At 38.5% G+C, this 16437-nt stretch overlaps 1 protein-coding gene across 3 annotated transcripts in view; it reads left to right on the forward strand.

Moving 5' to 3' along the window:
* The window catches only part of frmd4bb (FERM domain containing 4Bb), a 335203-nt gene that overhangs the window by 198843 nt on the left and 119923 nt on the right, over window positions 1–16437 (forward strand). For all 3 annotated transcript variants that reach the window (XM_069937083.1, XM_069937082.1, XM_069937081.1), the window contains one exon: window positions 1910–1994. In XM_069937083.1, the coding sequence (XP_069793184.1) occupies window positions 1910–1994 (85 nt within the window). The remainder of the gene's footprint in view (window positions 1–1909; window positions 1995–16437) is intronic.

A 16437-nucleotide genomic window follows, 5' to 3' on the forward strand; every position in this document is an offset into this window, starting at 1 on the left:
TAGTGTATCAGAGTTATAGCAGAGAAACAAATGGAAGGAGAAGTTTCCTACATGTATGCTAACATACATGTACAGTACACAAATAAAATCCACAATTGCTTCTTGAATGTATTAATAATTAATCTAAATGGTGGAATTAAGAGAACACTTACATTAATGACACTTACATTGCTTTGTGTCACTGATTAATAATGTAACTCTGTTATAGTGAATGTTACATGGAATATAATCTGTTTAAAAATTCTGAGCTTTTACAATTCCACCAAATTCTATGTTGAAGTTTTTGTTGATCAGATAAAAGTTCTTTAAATATCATTTTTTAAAAGCATTAGTAAACATATCTTTCATATTTTGGTTTTGTAAATTATTGATGCTGGACAAAAACTGCTGGAATTTCTTATATTCAAAATAAATCCATTACTTCAGAAAGAGTTAAAAGTTTGAATTGGTATTGTGAGTTTTTTTTCTGCTTAAATTTTGAAGAAGCAATTAACTACAAAGGGTATGGCCCTCAAAAAGGTATGAGAAGCAATGCGGTCCATATCTGGTCTGTGTACTTCAATGTTTAAAGTATTTCAATCACTTGATACAATATTATCAGATAGTGAAAAGTTAATAATATCGAATGCGTTTCATGGTAAATCATACAGCACTCCCCCACTTTCAGATCTTAATTCTGCTATGCATGCTATGTTATTTTTCATCATAAATTTGAAATGGGGAGCAAGTACATCAAAGCAAAACTATATCAGATATTGTCTGCATTATTAGCTAAATTTAAAGTCATTCATGCAAACTTGAACCTTGCTAAAATCAATTCCTTTCATCTATCCCTGTTGCCCAATTGTTATAAGAATGAAAGGGATGAATTAAGAACAAGGTATATTAATTCTACAGATAATTTTAATCTATTAAATCACTGTGCCTTAGCTAAACAAGAACTTTTGCATATGCTGGGACTGAGTGCAATGCACAAACATGCTGGATTAACTCAACAGATCGTTTTGTGCCTGGGCGTATCTGACAAAGTGCCCAGGCCTGAAACATTGGTTACCCTCTACTTCCTTTGGATGCCACAAAGTGCTTCTCCATCATCAGCTGATTGAGCTATACAATCAGAATCTCTGGCCATAGCCAATCAATCAATTTAACCTGTTGTGTCAATAATAGGCCATAATACTCCATGTTCTTAAGGGGTAAGTAGAGTTCTCATTCCTGAATTCCAACCAGATCATGGTGTAACTTTTTTTTTCAGTGAATGTTGAGTGAGAATAGAATGTAAGAGTTTGATCACTGAAGTTCAGACATGGTCCTGATACTCATTGTGCAGATTCACTCAGCACCATTGACCAGTTATGCTTAGAACAGGAAAGTTGAACCATACAGAAGCAACCTTGGATTGGAAGGACAAGAAAATAACTCACACTCTTATGAATCCTTTCAATTTGTCCCATATTAAAGATAATCAACAGATTTACAGCGACTGTTTTAAATCATTTGGATCACCAAGCACAACTGTCCCTTCAAAACTGTTTTGTAACTTTGTGCAATAAGTACCAGGAAAATCTTAATTATTCCATTACAGTACTCATCTAAAATAATTCTATGTTTCTGATCCAGGTTGATCACTCAAAGATTATATTCTCAGCTCTATTAATCCAATTACTCATCCTGCAGGCTAACTCCCTGAGATTTATAACCACCCACTAGGTGGTATGTATGAGCAGCTCAAAGCTACCAGGGTTGCTTATTAATATAGGATATTTATTCCATGTATATTAAATGTTACTTTTTAAAACAAAAGACTTTTAATGAAAATGAATAACAATAAATGTTTAAAAATAAACAAGGCACTTTATCTGTTTATAAGCTGCAGTTTTTGTGAACTTGTTCAATATATTTGCTTTAGGTTTTATATTGAGAACATATCATTTTTAAAGGACATTACCACTGTGGAATTATTCTTTTTGAATGCAAAATCCAGCATTTACAAGGTAAGACTTCTAAGTATCATTTATTGGCAAATAATGTTTTAGATGGTATTGTTTAAATATGGATTACAGTTATTTCTGCAAAAAATCTGTAGTGGCTTGTGGGAAAATTTAGCAATTTCCTCTTAAGACAATTATGACTCAAACTTATTCATTATTCAAAGTGCAAACATAATTTTTTTCACTACTTATGTGGGAATGTTAATTACAATTTGTGAAATCAAAATACCTGTGCATTAGCATGCATGACTGTTAGCTTTGGAAAAGCAACATTTAAATATTTTGCTTGTTGCTAAAATAAAATTTATTCTTTTGTATACATAAAAAAATCAGATCCAGTGGGGTTTTGTTATCAGAACCTTTCATTTCACAACTCTTCCTAACTTTCTATATCAGGAATTAATAAAGTGTCAGAAACTCCAAAAGTTATCTGTTTGTTAATGGCATTTATATAGCCTGTAATTTTGCTGGACAACTATTTGTGTATCCAGTTCCATCCCAAATTAATTGCTTCAGAAACATTCCTGTATATCCACATCCCTAAGAGATTTAAATCGTGATTTTTGAGATTTGGACTTTGTCCTGACATTAAGACAAAATTCTAAAAAGTGGAAAATAACTGGTTGGTTTAATACAAAAAAAGTTTAAAACAATGGTATCCTAACTATGACAGCCCTTTGAATTCAAATAACTTCTGAATAGCTATCTTTGATGGCAGGATAAAGAAGAAATGTTATTTAAAATTTGAAGAATTAAAAAAATGTCAGATTACATAACGCTGATGAAGTGAAATAATGGCCTGCTAATAAAATTTCTATGTAAACATTTTTGACATTGTAAATATATTCTGTATTTGAAGGCAGTTTGTTGTGTATTAATGCTTCTAATGTTTCTCAGAACTTGCAGTGTAATCAACAAATTTTATTGATTGTTGAATGGATTATACATCTTGATCTTTCAGCAAAGTGTGGTACTCTGTAGAATCTACTCCAGAGTGGAAAACCATTTCCAGAGATCACATTTAGTTCTCCATCAATATGGGCATCATTTCTAGCAACATCAATTGCTGATACCTAAGCAGAGGCTGAGTTCAGCGCAGCATTTGGAGCACTTGTTTATTGTAAATTGCACTTTGCTGCAACGTATCATTTCTGAGTGAAAGGGGAACTTTTCCACAACACTTAATTTTCAGCAAAATCCAACAGACATGAGAATGGACAAACATATTTTGGTTGAAGGAGCAAAATTCAAAGGAAGGCAGATGAACACAAACCACAAAGTTGAAAGATCCATTCATCAGACTCTTGAATGGATCTTGTCGATGACACCTTTGCACTGTCTTGTATACAGTACTTCTCTCTATTCCCTTTACAATTCTTTTGTGCTTTTTCTACTGTTACACTACTCCTTACAATTACAATCTTGTCAGATATTTGCACTTTAACCTATTGTGCTATATTTTCTGCATATCTGAATTTGAGATTAGAAAAGTGTCATTTCTACAATTGCTTCAGCAATAGGAGCTAATGTGAATTGAAAAAGGTCCCCAGTTATTGGTACATTGGTGAAGGGATAAACATGTTTCTGCATCCTAAATGCAGAAGCCAGAGGCTTGCCTCTCATATTAGTGTAACAGAAATATCTCTTACAATCAACAACTTCTTTCCCTCTCCATTCTTTCCAGGTGTACTTAACATGCAGTACCTTCATTTTCTGCGACCTTCCTGAAGTTATCCTTTCAGAAATATTATTCATGCCTCAGATGCGCTTTAAGTTGGCTGTGGTACATGAATAAATCTCACAGAAGGGAATCCCTATGAAAGAATGGAAAGTTTTTCCAAAAGAGGATATCATACTTGTCAAAGGGGAATTTGAAATTATATATGCTGTACTTGCTGCTCTAATGTTTCATGGTGACAGATATGCTAAATATATGATAATATCTTTCTGTACTGATGCCAATGATGGTGCACATTACATCACTACACATTACATCACTACACATTACATCACTACACATTACATCACCACACATTACATCACTACATATTACATCACTACACATTACATCACTACACATTACATCACTACACATTACATCACTACACATTACATCACTACACATTACATCACTACTCATTACATCACTGCACATTACATCACTGCACATTACATCACTACACATTACATCACTACTCATTACATCACTACACATTACATCACTACTCATTACATCACTACACATTACATCACTACACATTATATCACTACACATTACATCACTACACATTACATCACTACACATTACATCACTACACATTACATCAGCAGTGTTCAATGTGGGTTTATTGACATATACACCAAAATTCTTGCTTGCTGCAGCCAGAAACAAGATAACCCAACTACAACTGTAAACATTTAAATTACCACAAATGTAAGGCAGAAAAAGAATTAATAAATGTCAAAGATAGATAAATAAACATTCACAGTTGCAAGGAGAACTGTGAATTGGAGGGTAGCTAATGTTACCCCACTATTTAAAAAGGGGGGTAGAGAAAAAGCGGGGAATTATCGGCCTGTGAGCCTTACGTCAGTAGTGGGCAAAATGATGGAAGCCATTATTAAGGATGTAATAGCAGAGCACATGACTAGCAGAGAAGGGATCGGACGGAGTCAACATGGATTTACAAAAGGTAAATCGTGCTTGACAAATCTATTGGAATTCTTTGAGATGGTGACAGGTAAAATAGATGGGGGAGAGCCAGTGGATGTGGTGTACCTGGACTTCCAAAAGGCCTTCGATAAGGTCCCGCATAAACGACTGGCTTCCAAAATCAAGGCTCATGGGATTGGGGGCAAAGTATTGATGTGGATTGAGAACTGGCTGGCAGGTAGAAGACAGAGAGTTGGGATAAATGGCTCGTTTTCTGAGTGGCAGGCGGTGACCAGTGGGGTACCACAGGGATCTGTACTGGGACCCCAGCTGTTCACAATTTACATTAATGATCTGGATGAGGGGATTGGATGTAATATCTCCAAATTTGCAGATGACACTAAGCTAGGAGGGGTTGTGTGCACGGAAGAGGGGGTCAGGAAGCTCCAGTGTGATTTGGATAAATTGAGGGACTGGGCAGCTACATGGCAAATGCACTACAATGTGGATAAATGTGAGGTTATCCACTTTGGTAATACAAACCGGAGGGCAGATTACTATTTGAATGGCAATAGATTAAGAGATGGGGAAGTGCAGAGAGACCTAGGGGTACTTGTACATCAGTCTCTGAAGGCGAGCATGCAGGTACAGCAGGCGGTTAAAAAGGCAAATGGTATGTTGGCCTTCATATCAAGAGGGTTTGAGTATAGGAACAAGGATACCTTAGTGCAGCTGTACAGGGCCTTGGTGAGACCACACCTGGAGTATTGTGTGCAGTTTTGGTCACCTTATCTAAGGAAGGATGTTCTTGCACTGGAGGGAGTGCAAAGGCGATTCACCAGGCTGATACCTGGAATGGCAGGAATGACTTATGAGAAAAGATTGCGCAATTTGGGATTGTACTCCCTGGAGTTTAGAAGATTGAGAGGGGATCTCATAGAGACATATAAAATTCTGGCAGGACTGGACAAAATGGATGCAGATGGGATGTTTCCAATGATGGGAAAATCCAGAACCCGGGGCCATGGTTTGAGGATAATAGGCAAACCATTTAGGACCGAGATGAGGAGGAATTTCTATACCCAGAGGGTGGTGAATCGGTGGAATTCATTGCCACAGAGGGCAGTGGAGGCAGGTTCATTAAATATATTTAAGAGGGAATTAGATATATTTCTTCAGTATAAGGGTATTAAAGGTTACGGAGAGAAGGCAGGGACGGGGTACTGAACTTTAAGATCAGCCATGATCTTGTTGAATGGCAGAGCAGGCTCGAAGGGTCGAATGACCTACTACTGCTCCTATCTTCTATGTTTCTATGTTTCTAAGAAAAATGATATTTCAGTCGTGCAGACAGATATTTAGGTGGTCATGGGGTAGTTTATGGTTAGTGTTGGAGTATTATAGAGAGGTTTAATAGCCTGATAGCTGATAGATTAAAAATTTTATGAACTTGGAAATCCCAGAATTCAAACTTCTGTACCTTTCCATGAAGGGAGCAAGCAAGAAGAGATTATGACCAGGATCATGGGAGTCCTTGATGATGTTGGTAGCTCTCTTCAGACAGTGTCTCATACCTTTCAATAGATGAAAGGTAGGTGCCCATGATGACCTTGGCTAGGTTTGCCACTTCATGCAGTCTTGGGTACTCTGGGCCAAGCTGTGATGCAACCAGTTGGCAAACTTCCCATAGTGCACCTGCTGAAGTCAGAAAGGGAATTTAATAATATGCCATATTTCCACAGACTTCTTAGAAAGAAGGGGTGTTGATGTGCCTTCTTCGTGGTTGCCTGGCTCTAGGAGAGAGCTTCCAATATGTGCTCCCAGAAACTTAAAGGTATAAACCCTCTCCACCACCATCCTGTCAATGAAGACAGGGGCATAATCCCTCAACCTCCCCTTCCCATAGTTCACAATAAGTTTCTTGGTCATGCTGATGTTGAGACCACAATTCTTGTTCTGGCACCACACAACCAGATACTTGATCTCCATTGTTTCCCATTATTCAACCAACATATTCACAGATTGAATGGGAGCCAAACTTGGCTATGCAATCATGAGTGTAGACAGAATTGAGCAGGAGGCAAAGCATGCAGCCTTGATGTGGTCCTGTGTTGAGGGTCAGTAAGAAGGCAGAGCCATGCTCGATCCATACTAATCGCAGAGAGCTGAACAGAATCCCAATTCCCCGAGATCGATCATTAGTTTTGCTGGTATGATGCTGTTAAATGCCAAGTGGCTGTCAATGTAGGTGATCTTATGGTCCAAGTGAATGGACACAGAGTGGATGACATGAATGTGGATACTGGTGGATTTGATCTGGGTCATTTGGCATGGTTTATTGTTTGCTGCATTTTCCTTTGGGCAGCCAAGGTTGAATGTGTCATCACACTCGAGTAATTTGTAAGCATTGGAGAGAATTTGATGAGCCTAGAGGTGCTTCACTTGACACAGGATCCAGAGATTATGGCCTGCTGATTGATCTCAGCTTCCAGTTAATATTGACCATTTGGATACTGATGCTGAGAGTTGAATAATGCCATTGAATCTTCAGAGTGGTTAGGTTCCCTGATGCTGGAGATGGTCATTATCTTGGGTAGTGTAAACATTACCTTCTATTTTTTAGCTGCAGGCTAGATGTTCACCAGGTCTCATTGCATTCATGCTTGGAAAGCCTCATTAAGTGACAGAAAATACGGCTGAACAGTGTGGAGTATTTAGGAAATGGCTCCACTTTTTGACTTTGAGCACAAGAGAGTCAATGATAAAAATGTTTAAGTTAGTTATGTCTAGGACACTGCTTTAAGTAGCTGGAGAAAGATAAATGGCTTTTAACACTGCAACAACTTACTTCATTCAATTCAATACTGTGTCAAATTCATTTATTTCATATGCAGCAAAATGATACACAATCTAGACTTCTTGAACATCGATTTTATCTCTAAATCTAGAAAAAAAAACAAGGGAAAGAAATCCAAACCATTCAGTACAATGAGTAGAGCTAAACTATATTAGTGATTCAATCTTGGTATTTAAATAATCTTCATTTCAGATTCCCCATGGGTTTGCTGTTCTGTAATGTGCTACTTTGTACCACTGTCTGAGTGTTACCTTCCTGTGCATGGTACCAGATATTCCAAATGCAAATGTAGATTATGGCTATTCTCCATCAACACATTTTGACATTACTATTTTTCTACATTGTTCAAAGCCATTAGTTAAATTAAAATGATAACCTACTACATTCCAATACCCTTCTAAAAATTACTGGCATGTCTTCAGAAGGTTATTCCCATCTCTGCCCCCCCCCCCCCCCCCCGGCCCAATCAACCCAGATGCATCGTTTCCCTTTTCCAGACACCCTTCAAAGTGATCAAACTAAAATAAAAACAGCTTGTTAGAATTTCTTTCCTGATGTTAACTTTATGATGTTTCCCTTCAGTTTTTTTAGGTGACCTGGAAAAGGTAGCATTTCATAGTTGAAAATCAAACATTGTTTCCCATGAACCATAGAACACTACAGCACAGAAAACAGGCCATTCTGCCCTTCTAGTCTGTGCTGAAACAATATTCTGTAAGTCCCACTGACCTGCACCCAGTCCATAACTCTCCAGACCTCTCCCATCCACGTATCTATCCAATTTATTCTTAAAACTTAAAAGTGAGCTGGCATTTGTCATGCTCGTTCCACACTCCCACCACTTTCTGTGTGAAAAAATTCTCCTTAATGTTCCCCTAAACTTTTCCTCTTTCACTCTTAAATCATGTCCTCTGGTTTGTATCTCACCTAACCTCAGTTGAAAAAGCTTATCTACATTTACTCTGTCTATACCTCTCTTAATTTTGTAAACCTCCATCAAATCTCCACTCATTCTTATATGGTTCAAGGAATAAAGTTCTAGCCTTTTTAATCTTTCCCTGTAACTCAACTCCTGAAGACCCAGCAACTTCCTAGTAAATATTTTCTGCACTCTCTCAATCTTATGGATATCTTTCCTGTAGTTTGGCAACCAGAACTGCACACAATACTTAAAATTTGGCCTCACCAATGTCTTATACAACCTTACCATAACATCCCAACTCCTGTACTCAGTACTTTGATTTATGAAGGCCAAGATGCCAAAACATTTCTTCATAACTCTGTCTACCTGTGACCCCACTTTCAGTGAATTATGTATATGTACTCCCAGATCTCTTTGTTCCTCCACATTCCTCAGTGCCCTACTGTTTACTATATATGTCCTACCTTGGTTTGTCCTTCCAAAATGCAGCACCTCACACTTGTCTGGATTAAATTCCCTGTGCCATTTTCTAGCCCATTTTTCCAGTTGGTCCAGATCCCTCTGCAAGCTTTGAAAGCCTTCCTCGTTGTCCACGATGCCTCCTATCTTAGTGTCATAGCTAACTTGCTGATTCAATTTACCACATTATTATTCATATCATTGATATAGACAACAAAGGTCCCAGCACAGATCCCTGAGGCATATCACTAATCATAGGCCTCCAGTCTGAGAAGCAATTATCCACTATGGCTCTCTCTCTTCTCCCATTCAGCCAATTTCGAATCCAGCTTACAACCTCTCCATGGATTCCTGGTGTTTGAACATTCTGAACTAACCACCTATGTGGGGCCTTGTCAAAGGCCTTACTAAAGTCCATGCAGACAACATCCACAGCCTTTGTTTCATCTACTTTCGTGGCAACCTCCTCGAAAAACTCTCTAAAACTCATTAAACATGCCCTACCACACAGAAAGTCATCCTGACTATCCTTAATCAGCCCTTGGCTGTACAAATATTTGTATACCTGATCTCTGAGCACCCTCCAATAATTTACCTACGACTGAATTCAGGCTTACCAGCCTGTAATTTCCTGGTTTACCTTTGAAGCTTTAAACAATGAAACAACATGAGCTATCCGCCAATCCTCAAATACCTCACCCATAGCTAAGGATGTTTTAAATATTTCCGCCTTCATAGTGGGAGAGTCTAGGACTCTAGGTCAAGAGTGGGAGAGTCTAGGACTCTAGGTCAAGAGTGGGAGAGTCTAGGACTCTAGGTCAAGAGGGCACAACTTCAGGCTTGAAGGGCGTCCAATTATTTCTTCAGCCAGAGGGTAGTAAGCTTGTGTAATTTGTTGCCAGAGGTCAGGTCATTTGTTGTATTTAAGGTAGAGAATGATAGGTTCTTGATTAGCCAATGCATCAAAAGTTATGAGGAGAAAGCGAGGCAGTGGATCTGAGTTGGAAAATGGATCATCTTATGATTAAGTGACGGGGCAGACTCGAAGGGATGAGTAGTGTATTTCTGCTCCGATATCTTATTGTCTTATGGCGATTCTAGATCCCTGATGTCCATGCATGACCACTAAAAATCCTGGGTTTTTTTTTCACTCATCACCATCTGAAGCGGGTTGTTCAGATTAATACCTTCTCATTTTATGTCCCTCATTGAAAGTGTCTAATTTGGAAGAAATCAAAAATCCAAATGTCAAGTTAAGTATTGACAATGAATAAAATGTTGATTTTTCACAGAGTGGGTCAAAGGCCAACTAAGGGGTAAAGAATTTATTTTCTAGATCTCTTGCTTCATTAACATGAGAGATTCTTTCTTTGATAGTATGTGAGGACCCAACTTCTATCTCTACAGGTATGACATTTAACCTTAGAAAATATTATCTTCTGTTTAATTGAATCCTTTATTCATTCTTATCACAATTAGACTAAGAATGTTTTATTTTAAAGGGAATAAACTTAATCTGAATATGAGATCTGCACATGTAACAAGCTGTGTTTGCTTTTATATTATAGAGAATTTAATATTCGTGACTGGAGAGTAGTTTCCAAAAATGTACAAAGTTCCAATAGAATATGGCAGCATTGCTGGAGCTGCTGTAGTGGCAGCGCTGCTCCTGGGGTGGACCCAGGAGTGTGGGGAACAGACACAACCTTGCTTCACAGGGTCCTACTGCCCAGTCCAGATCTCACAGTTTTGTACAGGTTTTAAACAGCCTGTTAAATGAGCCAACTGTTTTTTTTTAAATCCAACACCTTCGGACGTCTGTGTCCAAGATGGCTGAGACTGTGCTCAACAGCGGAGCATGAGGGGTGGCAGATGCTGTGGGAGTATAGAACACCAGAAATGGGAAGAATCCCCCCTCCCCCGTTTGAGAAGGAGAAGCATAGCAAACAACCCTACAGGGTGGTGTTCTCAGCAGCGGACTAGCAAGGGGCTCAGAAACTGAAGGACTCACACAAGCTGCGAGCTGTTGGAGACTAGTTGATAGGAACTAGGTATCAGAACCGGGATTTGAGAGGGTACTAAGTTTGAGCGGCTCCTGAAGGGCCTCAGGTGCTGAAGGCTTCCTGATCATATTGGAAATTTAGATCTGGAGGTCAGGTTGCCTATGGAGTTATGAAAATGCAGAGGCTGAGGGAGTGCTAGAGGCGAATCCAAGGACGCTCAATGTCTCTGAAGGGATTCTCTTTGGCTTCACTTTCTCTTATTGATAGGAGCACTGGGCAATCCTCATGGCAACTCTTTGTTTGCCTTACAAAATATATCATGTTTATTATACATGTATGTATTATTGCATGACGATAAAAGGAATCTTTGAATATAAACCTAAAACTGGGGATCTCCAGATTTCAAATGATCTGATTTACGAAGAACAAATTTTACATTTTTAAAGTATTTTTCAGCCGAGTGTGTTAAGAATGTTTTATGGTATCCATTTAATTACTGGATATGGTTTAAAATTTGGGTAGTTTAGATGAAGAGCAGTACAATATGTAGCTGCAGAAAAGAGATATTTCTAATGCAGAGAAATCAGCTTATGAATGGTTACATAATGAACCATTATGTAGGGTAGGGAGTGTCTGCACATAATTTAACCTGTTCATGAGAATATATCTGCACCCATTCAATATTACTATATCCTGTTGGTTTATAAATCTCATTGATAATCACCATGGTTTTGATGTGACTTACCCAGTTTTATACAAAGAAAGCATTTTTTTTTAAATTCACTATCCTGACAAAGAAAGTGTTAGTTGTGATGTTGTGGCATCAAGAATATGGATCTGTGATTTTTTTTTAATCCTTCTGAATATTATATGTTTGGGACCACCACCATTAAACATTGAAAAGACTAGGACTGAAGGATCTGCCACTTTGTTGGTTGTGGGATCACATAGCTCTGTCTTTCAACTCATGTTGATCTATCTTGATGCTTCACTAAGTTGGATCATCATATTTCAGTCTGTCTGGGGCTCTTCAATAGCTTTCATTGAGTTGGCACCAAAATTACACTTGTGGAGGGAAATGATTCCCACTGTGGCTGATTGCCCACTTTTCCTAAAATAGGCCATCTGGCCCATCAAGCCTGATCCACCATTCAGTCAAATCTTGGCTGGCCTAGCCATGGACTCGACTGCATTTATCTTCCTGTTCCCTGTAATCCTCAATTTCCCCCATTATTCACAAATTCCAGATTTTGATGCAACTGTCCTATTGAGCATTGTATGAGCACTGCAGATCACAATGAAGTATGTTCTTAGTGCAAAGTTAGGACTGAACAGTGGTCATAAAAATACAATTACAATTTATTGAGCAATAAACCTTTTCTTCAAGTCTGTGTTTCTTTTGAAGGTTACAGCCACGTTCCATTTTGTTTTCATGACTCATTTCAGACTTTGACTCAAATATATGTACTCCGCTCCACCCAACTTACAAATCATTAACAAAACAAAGCTGTTTCACTGATTGCATGAAGTTCAGAAGGCACACCCCTTTCCCTCTACATTTTACATTCCTACTTGCTTTGGTGTCACCGAGTGGCTCTGAGCTGGTTCCAATATTTCATCCAAATGAATTTCAACTTGACCCTTTTTTTAGTTTTGTAGTGTGAGGTTTCAATCATTTAAAGTAATTGTTCCATTCTGTAATGCTATTCACAGTTTATGGCACCATAAATAAGATTACCAGGGACCATTTCAATGAAATGAGTGGGTGTGCTATTCGCCAGTTGGTGCTGTGAGGCTGCTTTGTTCATTTGACAGTTATTTAAGCAACCGTTAAACATGAACAGTAATAGGAGCTAATGGTCTGGCTGCTCTTCAGATCTAAAAATATCCCAACCCACAGACTCCTCCTCATGTCTGCATGTCCTGAAAGCATGAAAACTGTGTCACTCTTCAATAATAAAGATCACTAATAACATGCAAATACAGCTATCAAAAACTGGAGGCAAAAGGAGCATTGTTGCTTTTTAAATAAAACTCGGAGCTTGTTCAATTGAAAATGAGCACCGATAGCAAAAATGTGAAAAGTGGCCAGCAAGGGCAGGAGTAACTTGTAATTTCAAACTGGTGTGACGTGGAAAAGATAATTCACTTTTACACCCACACAGGTTTCCCCCCACCCCTGTACTTCTGTCTCATTGGGACTGGATAGCTTTGGTAACAGTTTGCTGTTTGTTCCCTTTCCTGCTCCCAGTTTAAACTCTTCAATCAATGCTGTCATCTTCATTCAGGAGAGCTGGGCAGAGACATCTCCGTGAATACCAACCATGATACCAGAGTTGACCTTTTGGGAAGTGATTAAGATGTGTGGAAACAGAACCTTCTCCTTCATTCTGTCCTACACGGAACCCAGGTCACACTGATAAACCTAATTACTAACAGGCAAATGTAGCACAATTCAGCTGTGACTGCATTTTGAATTCAGCAAATCAAGGAAGCACAGCATCCTGACATTTTATTTTCAAAATTTGATGCACAATATCATTTTGATAATCATTAGTGATAAAGTGTTTGTAACCAACAGAATCATGTACAATATGAAAATCTACTTAGAACAGAGATGCGTAAGAATTTCTTCAGCCAAATCTGTGGAATTTGTTACCAAAGGCCAGGTCATTGGGTGCATTTAAAGCAGAGATTGATAGATTCTTGATTAGCCAGGACATTAATTAAAGGATATGGGGAGAAGGCTGTGGGAAAATGCATCAGTTCATGACTGAATGGGCTGAATGGCCTATTTCTGCTCCTATGGTCTTGTTGCTAACTCTGAGTGTCCACCCTCCCTCCTTCCACTCATAGGTGAGAGTTATGATAACTTTAATCATGGAGTATAAAGTCATATGTTTTCAGCAGGTCTGAACCCTACCAATCCTACAGAGCTGACCATAAATCAACCAGTAGACAATCATTTCTGGGAGTTTTATTCATTTTAAGGGCATGAATGAAGTCTGTCAGCAACTTCACGGAGAGTGGATTTTAATGCCCAGGCATCTCCATGCAGGACCAGAGAGGAAAATAGTGACTGACATAATCACGCAGTACAGATGCTTCAAGATCGTATAGTCTAAATTTAAATACAGTAAAATCCCCATCATCCTGCACTGACGGGATTGCAGATGCCGGCAATGCAAATTTTCTGGTTGACTGAGACTCACTCTTCCCGTGCCCAATTAATACACCTGCATCACAGTTTAAAAGACAAAAGGCAGTGCAAAATGTAAAATAATTTTTTTTTAAATCAGTATTGTAGTCTTTAATTATGTAAAGTTCACTTGAATCATGTAATTCCCATAACTTACAAAATTTAAATTTAAATTTGAACCCTGGTTGCTGGCGCTATAACAGTGTTGTGCTAGCTTCAATGCTAACCATGCTGCTGTTGTAAGTAACCCCCTTCCCATGAGTTTATAGATAGATCCTCACTAATATACCTAATACTAATAAAGATATATACTCTTATTAGGCAGGGATATGGAGACACTTTGGGAGAGTCACTCCACCAGCGAGTGGCATCAACCAGCTCTTCACCGTGGTGTCCACAAGATAATAGGGCCTTGTTGGTCATATCTGTTCTCCCATATTTTGATTATTTTCTGTTTATAATTATTCTACCCTGTTTTTAAATTATATTTGATTTCATTGTTCCATCAATTAATTTATTGCAACCAAGGAAACCAAAATACAAAGTTTGTTGTCCCTACAAAACAGAGGAAAACTGGTGAAGTCCCCAGTAGTGATGGGAATAAAGTTTTCGTTATTTCCTTTATAAAGATTGACATCAGCATTTATAGTAAAGTGGTTACCACTGAGGTTTGTACAAATGAAATGTGCTGAGAGTTGTCTTTTAACATTTTACCAGTTGACTTAATGTGGTTGTCAGAATTTCCTCCACACTTTGTCCCCACCCCCACCAAAACTTTGAAAGAAGTTAATTCATAATCTCACCAAGCTTTCACCAAATTTCCCAAGAATATTTTGGAAGAAGAAACAAGTTTGAGCCTCATCCACACACTAATCTTTCAGCCTCTCACTGCCCAAGGACTCCATTCTACCAAGGACTGCAATCTGTCTCTACCAAACATCCCCCTTCTGTGCTTTTGCTGATGGACATCAAAATCTTCTTGTTTCTTCACCCCACTTTAAAAACCACCTCAAACTTAGACGTTATTTAAGCAAACTATGAACCCTTTTTAGGCTGAGTGTTTGTTTAATAATTCCCCTTGTGTGATTGCTTTATGGTATTTTCCTATGTACAGGTACTATGTAAATGCAATTTCTTGGCACACAGGAGATGAGAAACGTGACTATATGATGTAACCTTTGGGATGATGAACACAATGCGATCACTTGTATTGCAAGGCTATGTGAAATTCTTCTGCCTGTTGACAATCACCATGGCAATTGGAATAATAAAACAGAGAATTGTGTGCAGCTTTGGTCACCCAGCTGTAGAAAATATATCATTAAGCTGGAAGGGATACCTAAACTAGCAGGTGAAGCATTAACAGCAAGGGTAACTTCCTTGTCTGGGTCATAGTGAACAAGAACAATGTCCCTGAGGACAGCAGTTTCTTCAAGTGATTGAAACATTTGTCGGTTTCAGTACTCCAACAACATTTCTGGTCATGTTTCAACAATTGGTTGAGCGGGCTGCACAGTGTTGACATGTTGGGGATGTGCTTTCGATAATGGTTATCCAAACATAAGAACAGTTGCAACTCAGCTTGATTCAATGGGCAGGATGCACTGTGAGCATCTTCAGCGCCAGTTGCATCCATCCTGACTCCTTCATGATCAATCGTAAACCCCAAATATATTACTGAGGGTACCATAAATACAAACTTGTCTTGAGATGCAGTCGGACTTTAGCTTGTTCTAGTCAGGCCAGAATCTTTTCCAAGTTTGTTAGATGCTCTGTGTTGCCATGACCCGTATTGATGATGTCATCTAGGTAACATCCAGCATATAGTCCTTACAATAATTTGTCCATTACAGCTTGAAACATCGCTGGGGCTGATGATATTCCATATGGGATCCTGGTATAAGTGAACAACCTCAGACAAGTGTTGATAGCAACATACTTTCTTGATTCGGGATCCATTTCGACTTGTTGATATGCTTGTGATAAATCTCGTTTTGTGAACTTTTTTTCCACCATTCAGAGTTTGAAGTAATTCCTCTTCTCTTGGAATTGGAAGTCTAAGGACTTGGAGTGCTTGGTTAATTGTGACCTTATAGTCACCACAAATTCGAATTTTGCCACTAGGTTTTCTGACTGGTACAATAGGAGCTCCCCAGATGCTGTATTGAAATCTCTCTGTTATGTCTCTGTGTTACTTGGGAGGCTTCTTAAATATCTTAGAGACACAAGATTCAAATAACAAAAGAGACTTTACTTACTAATGCCTTCCACCATCTCAGGAAACTGTTCACCCACACTCATACATATGTCCCATAGAGGTGCACTACAGTTACTACAGTGAGAAGGGTGTATT

Source organism: Narcine bancroftii, chromosome 5 (genome assembly GCF_036971445.1).
Source record: "Narcine bancroftii isolate sNarBan1 chromosome 5, sNarBan1.hap1, whole genome shotgun sequence".
NCBI lineage: Eukaryota > Metazoa > Chordata > Chondrichthyes > Torpediniformes > Narcinidae > Narcine > Narcine bancroftii.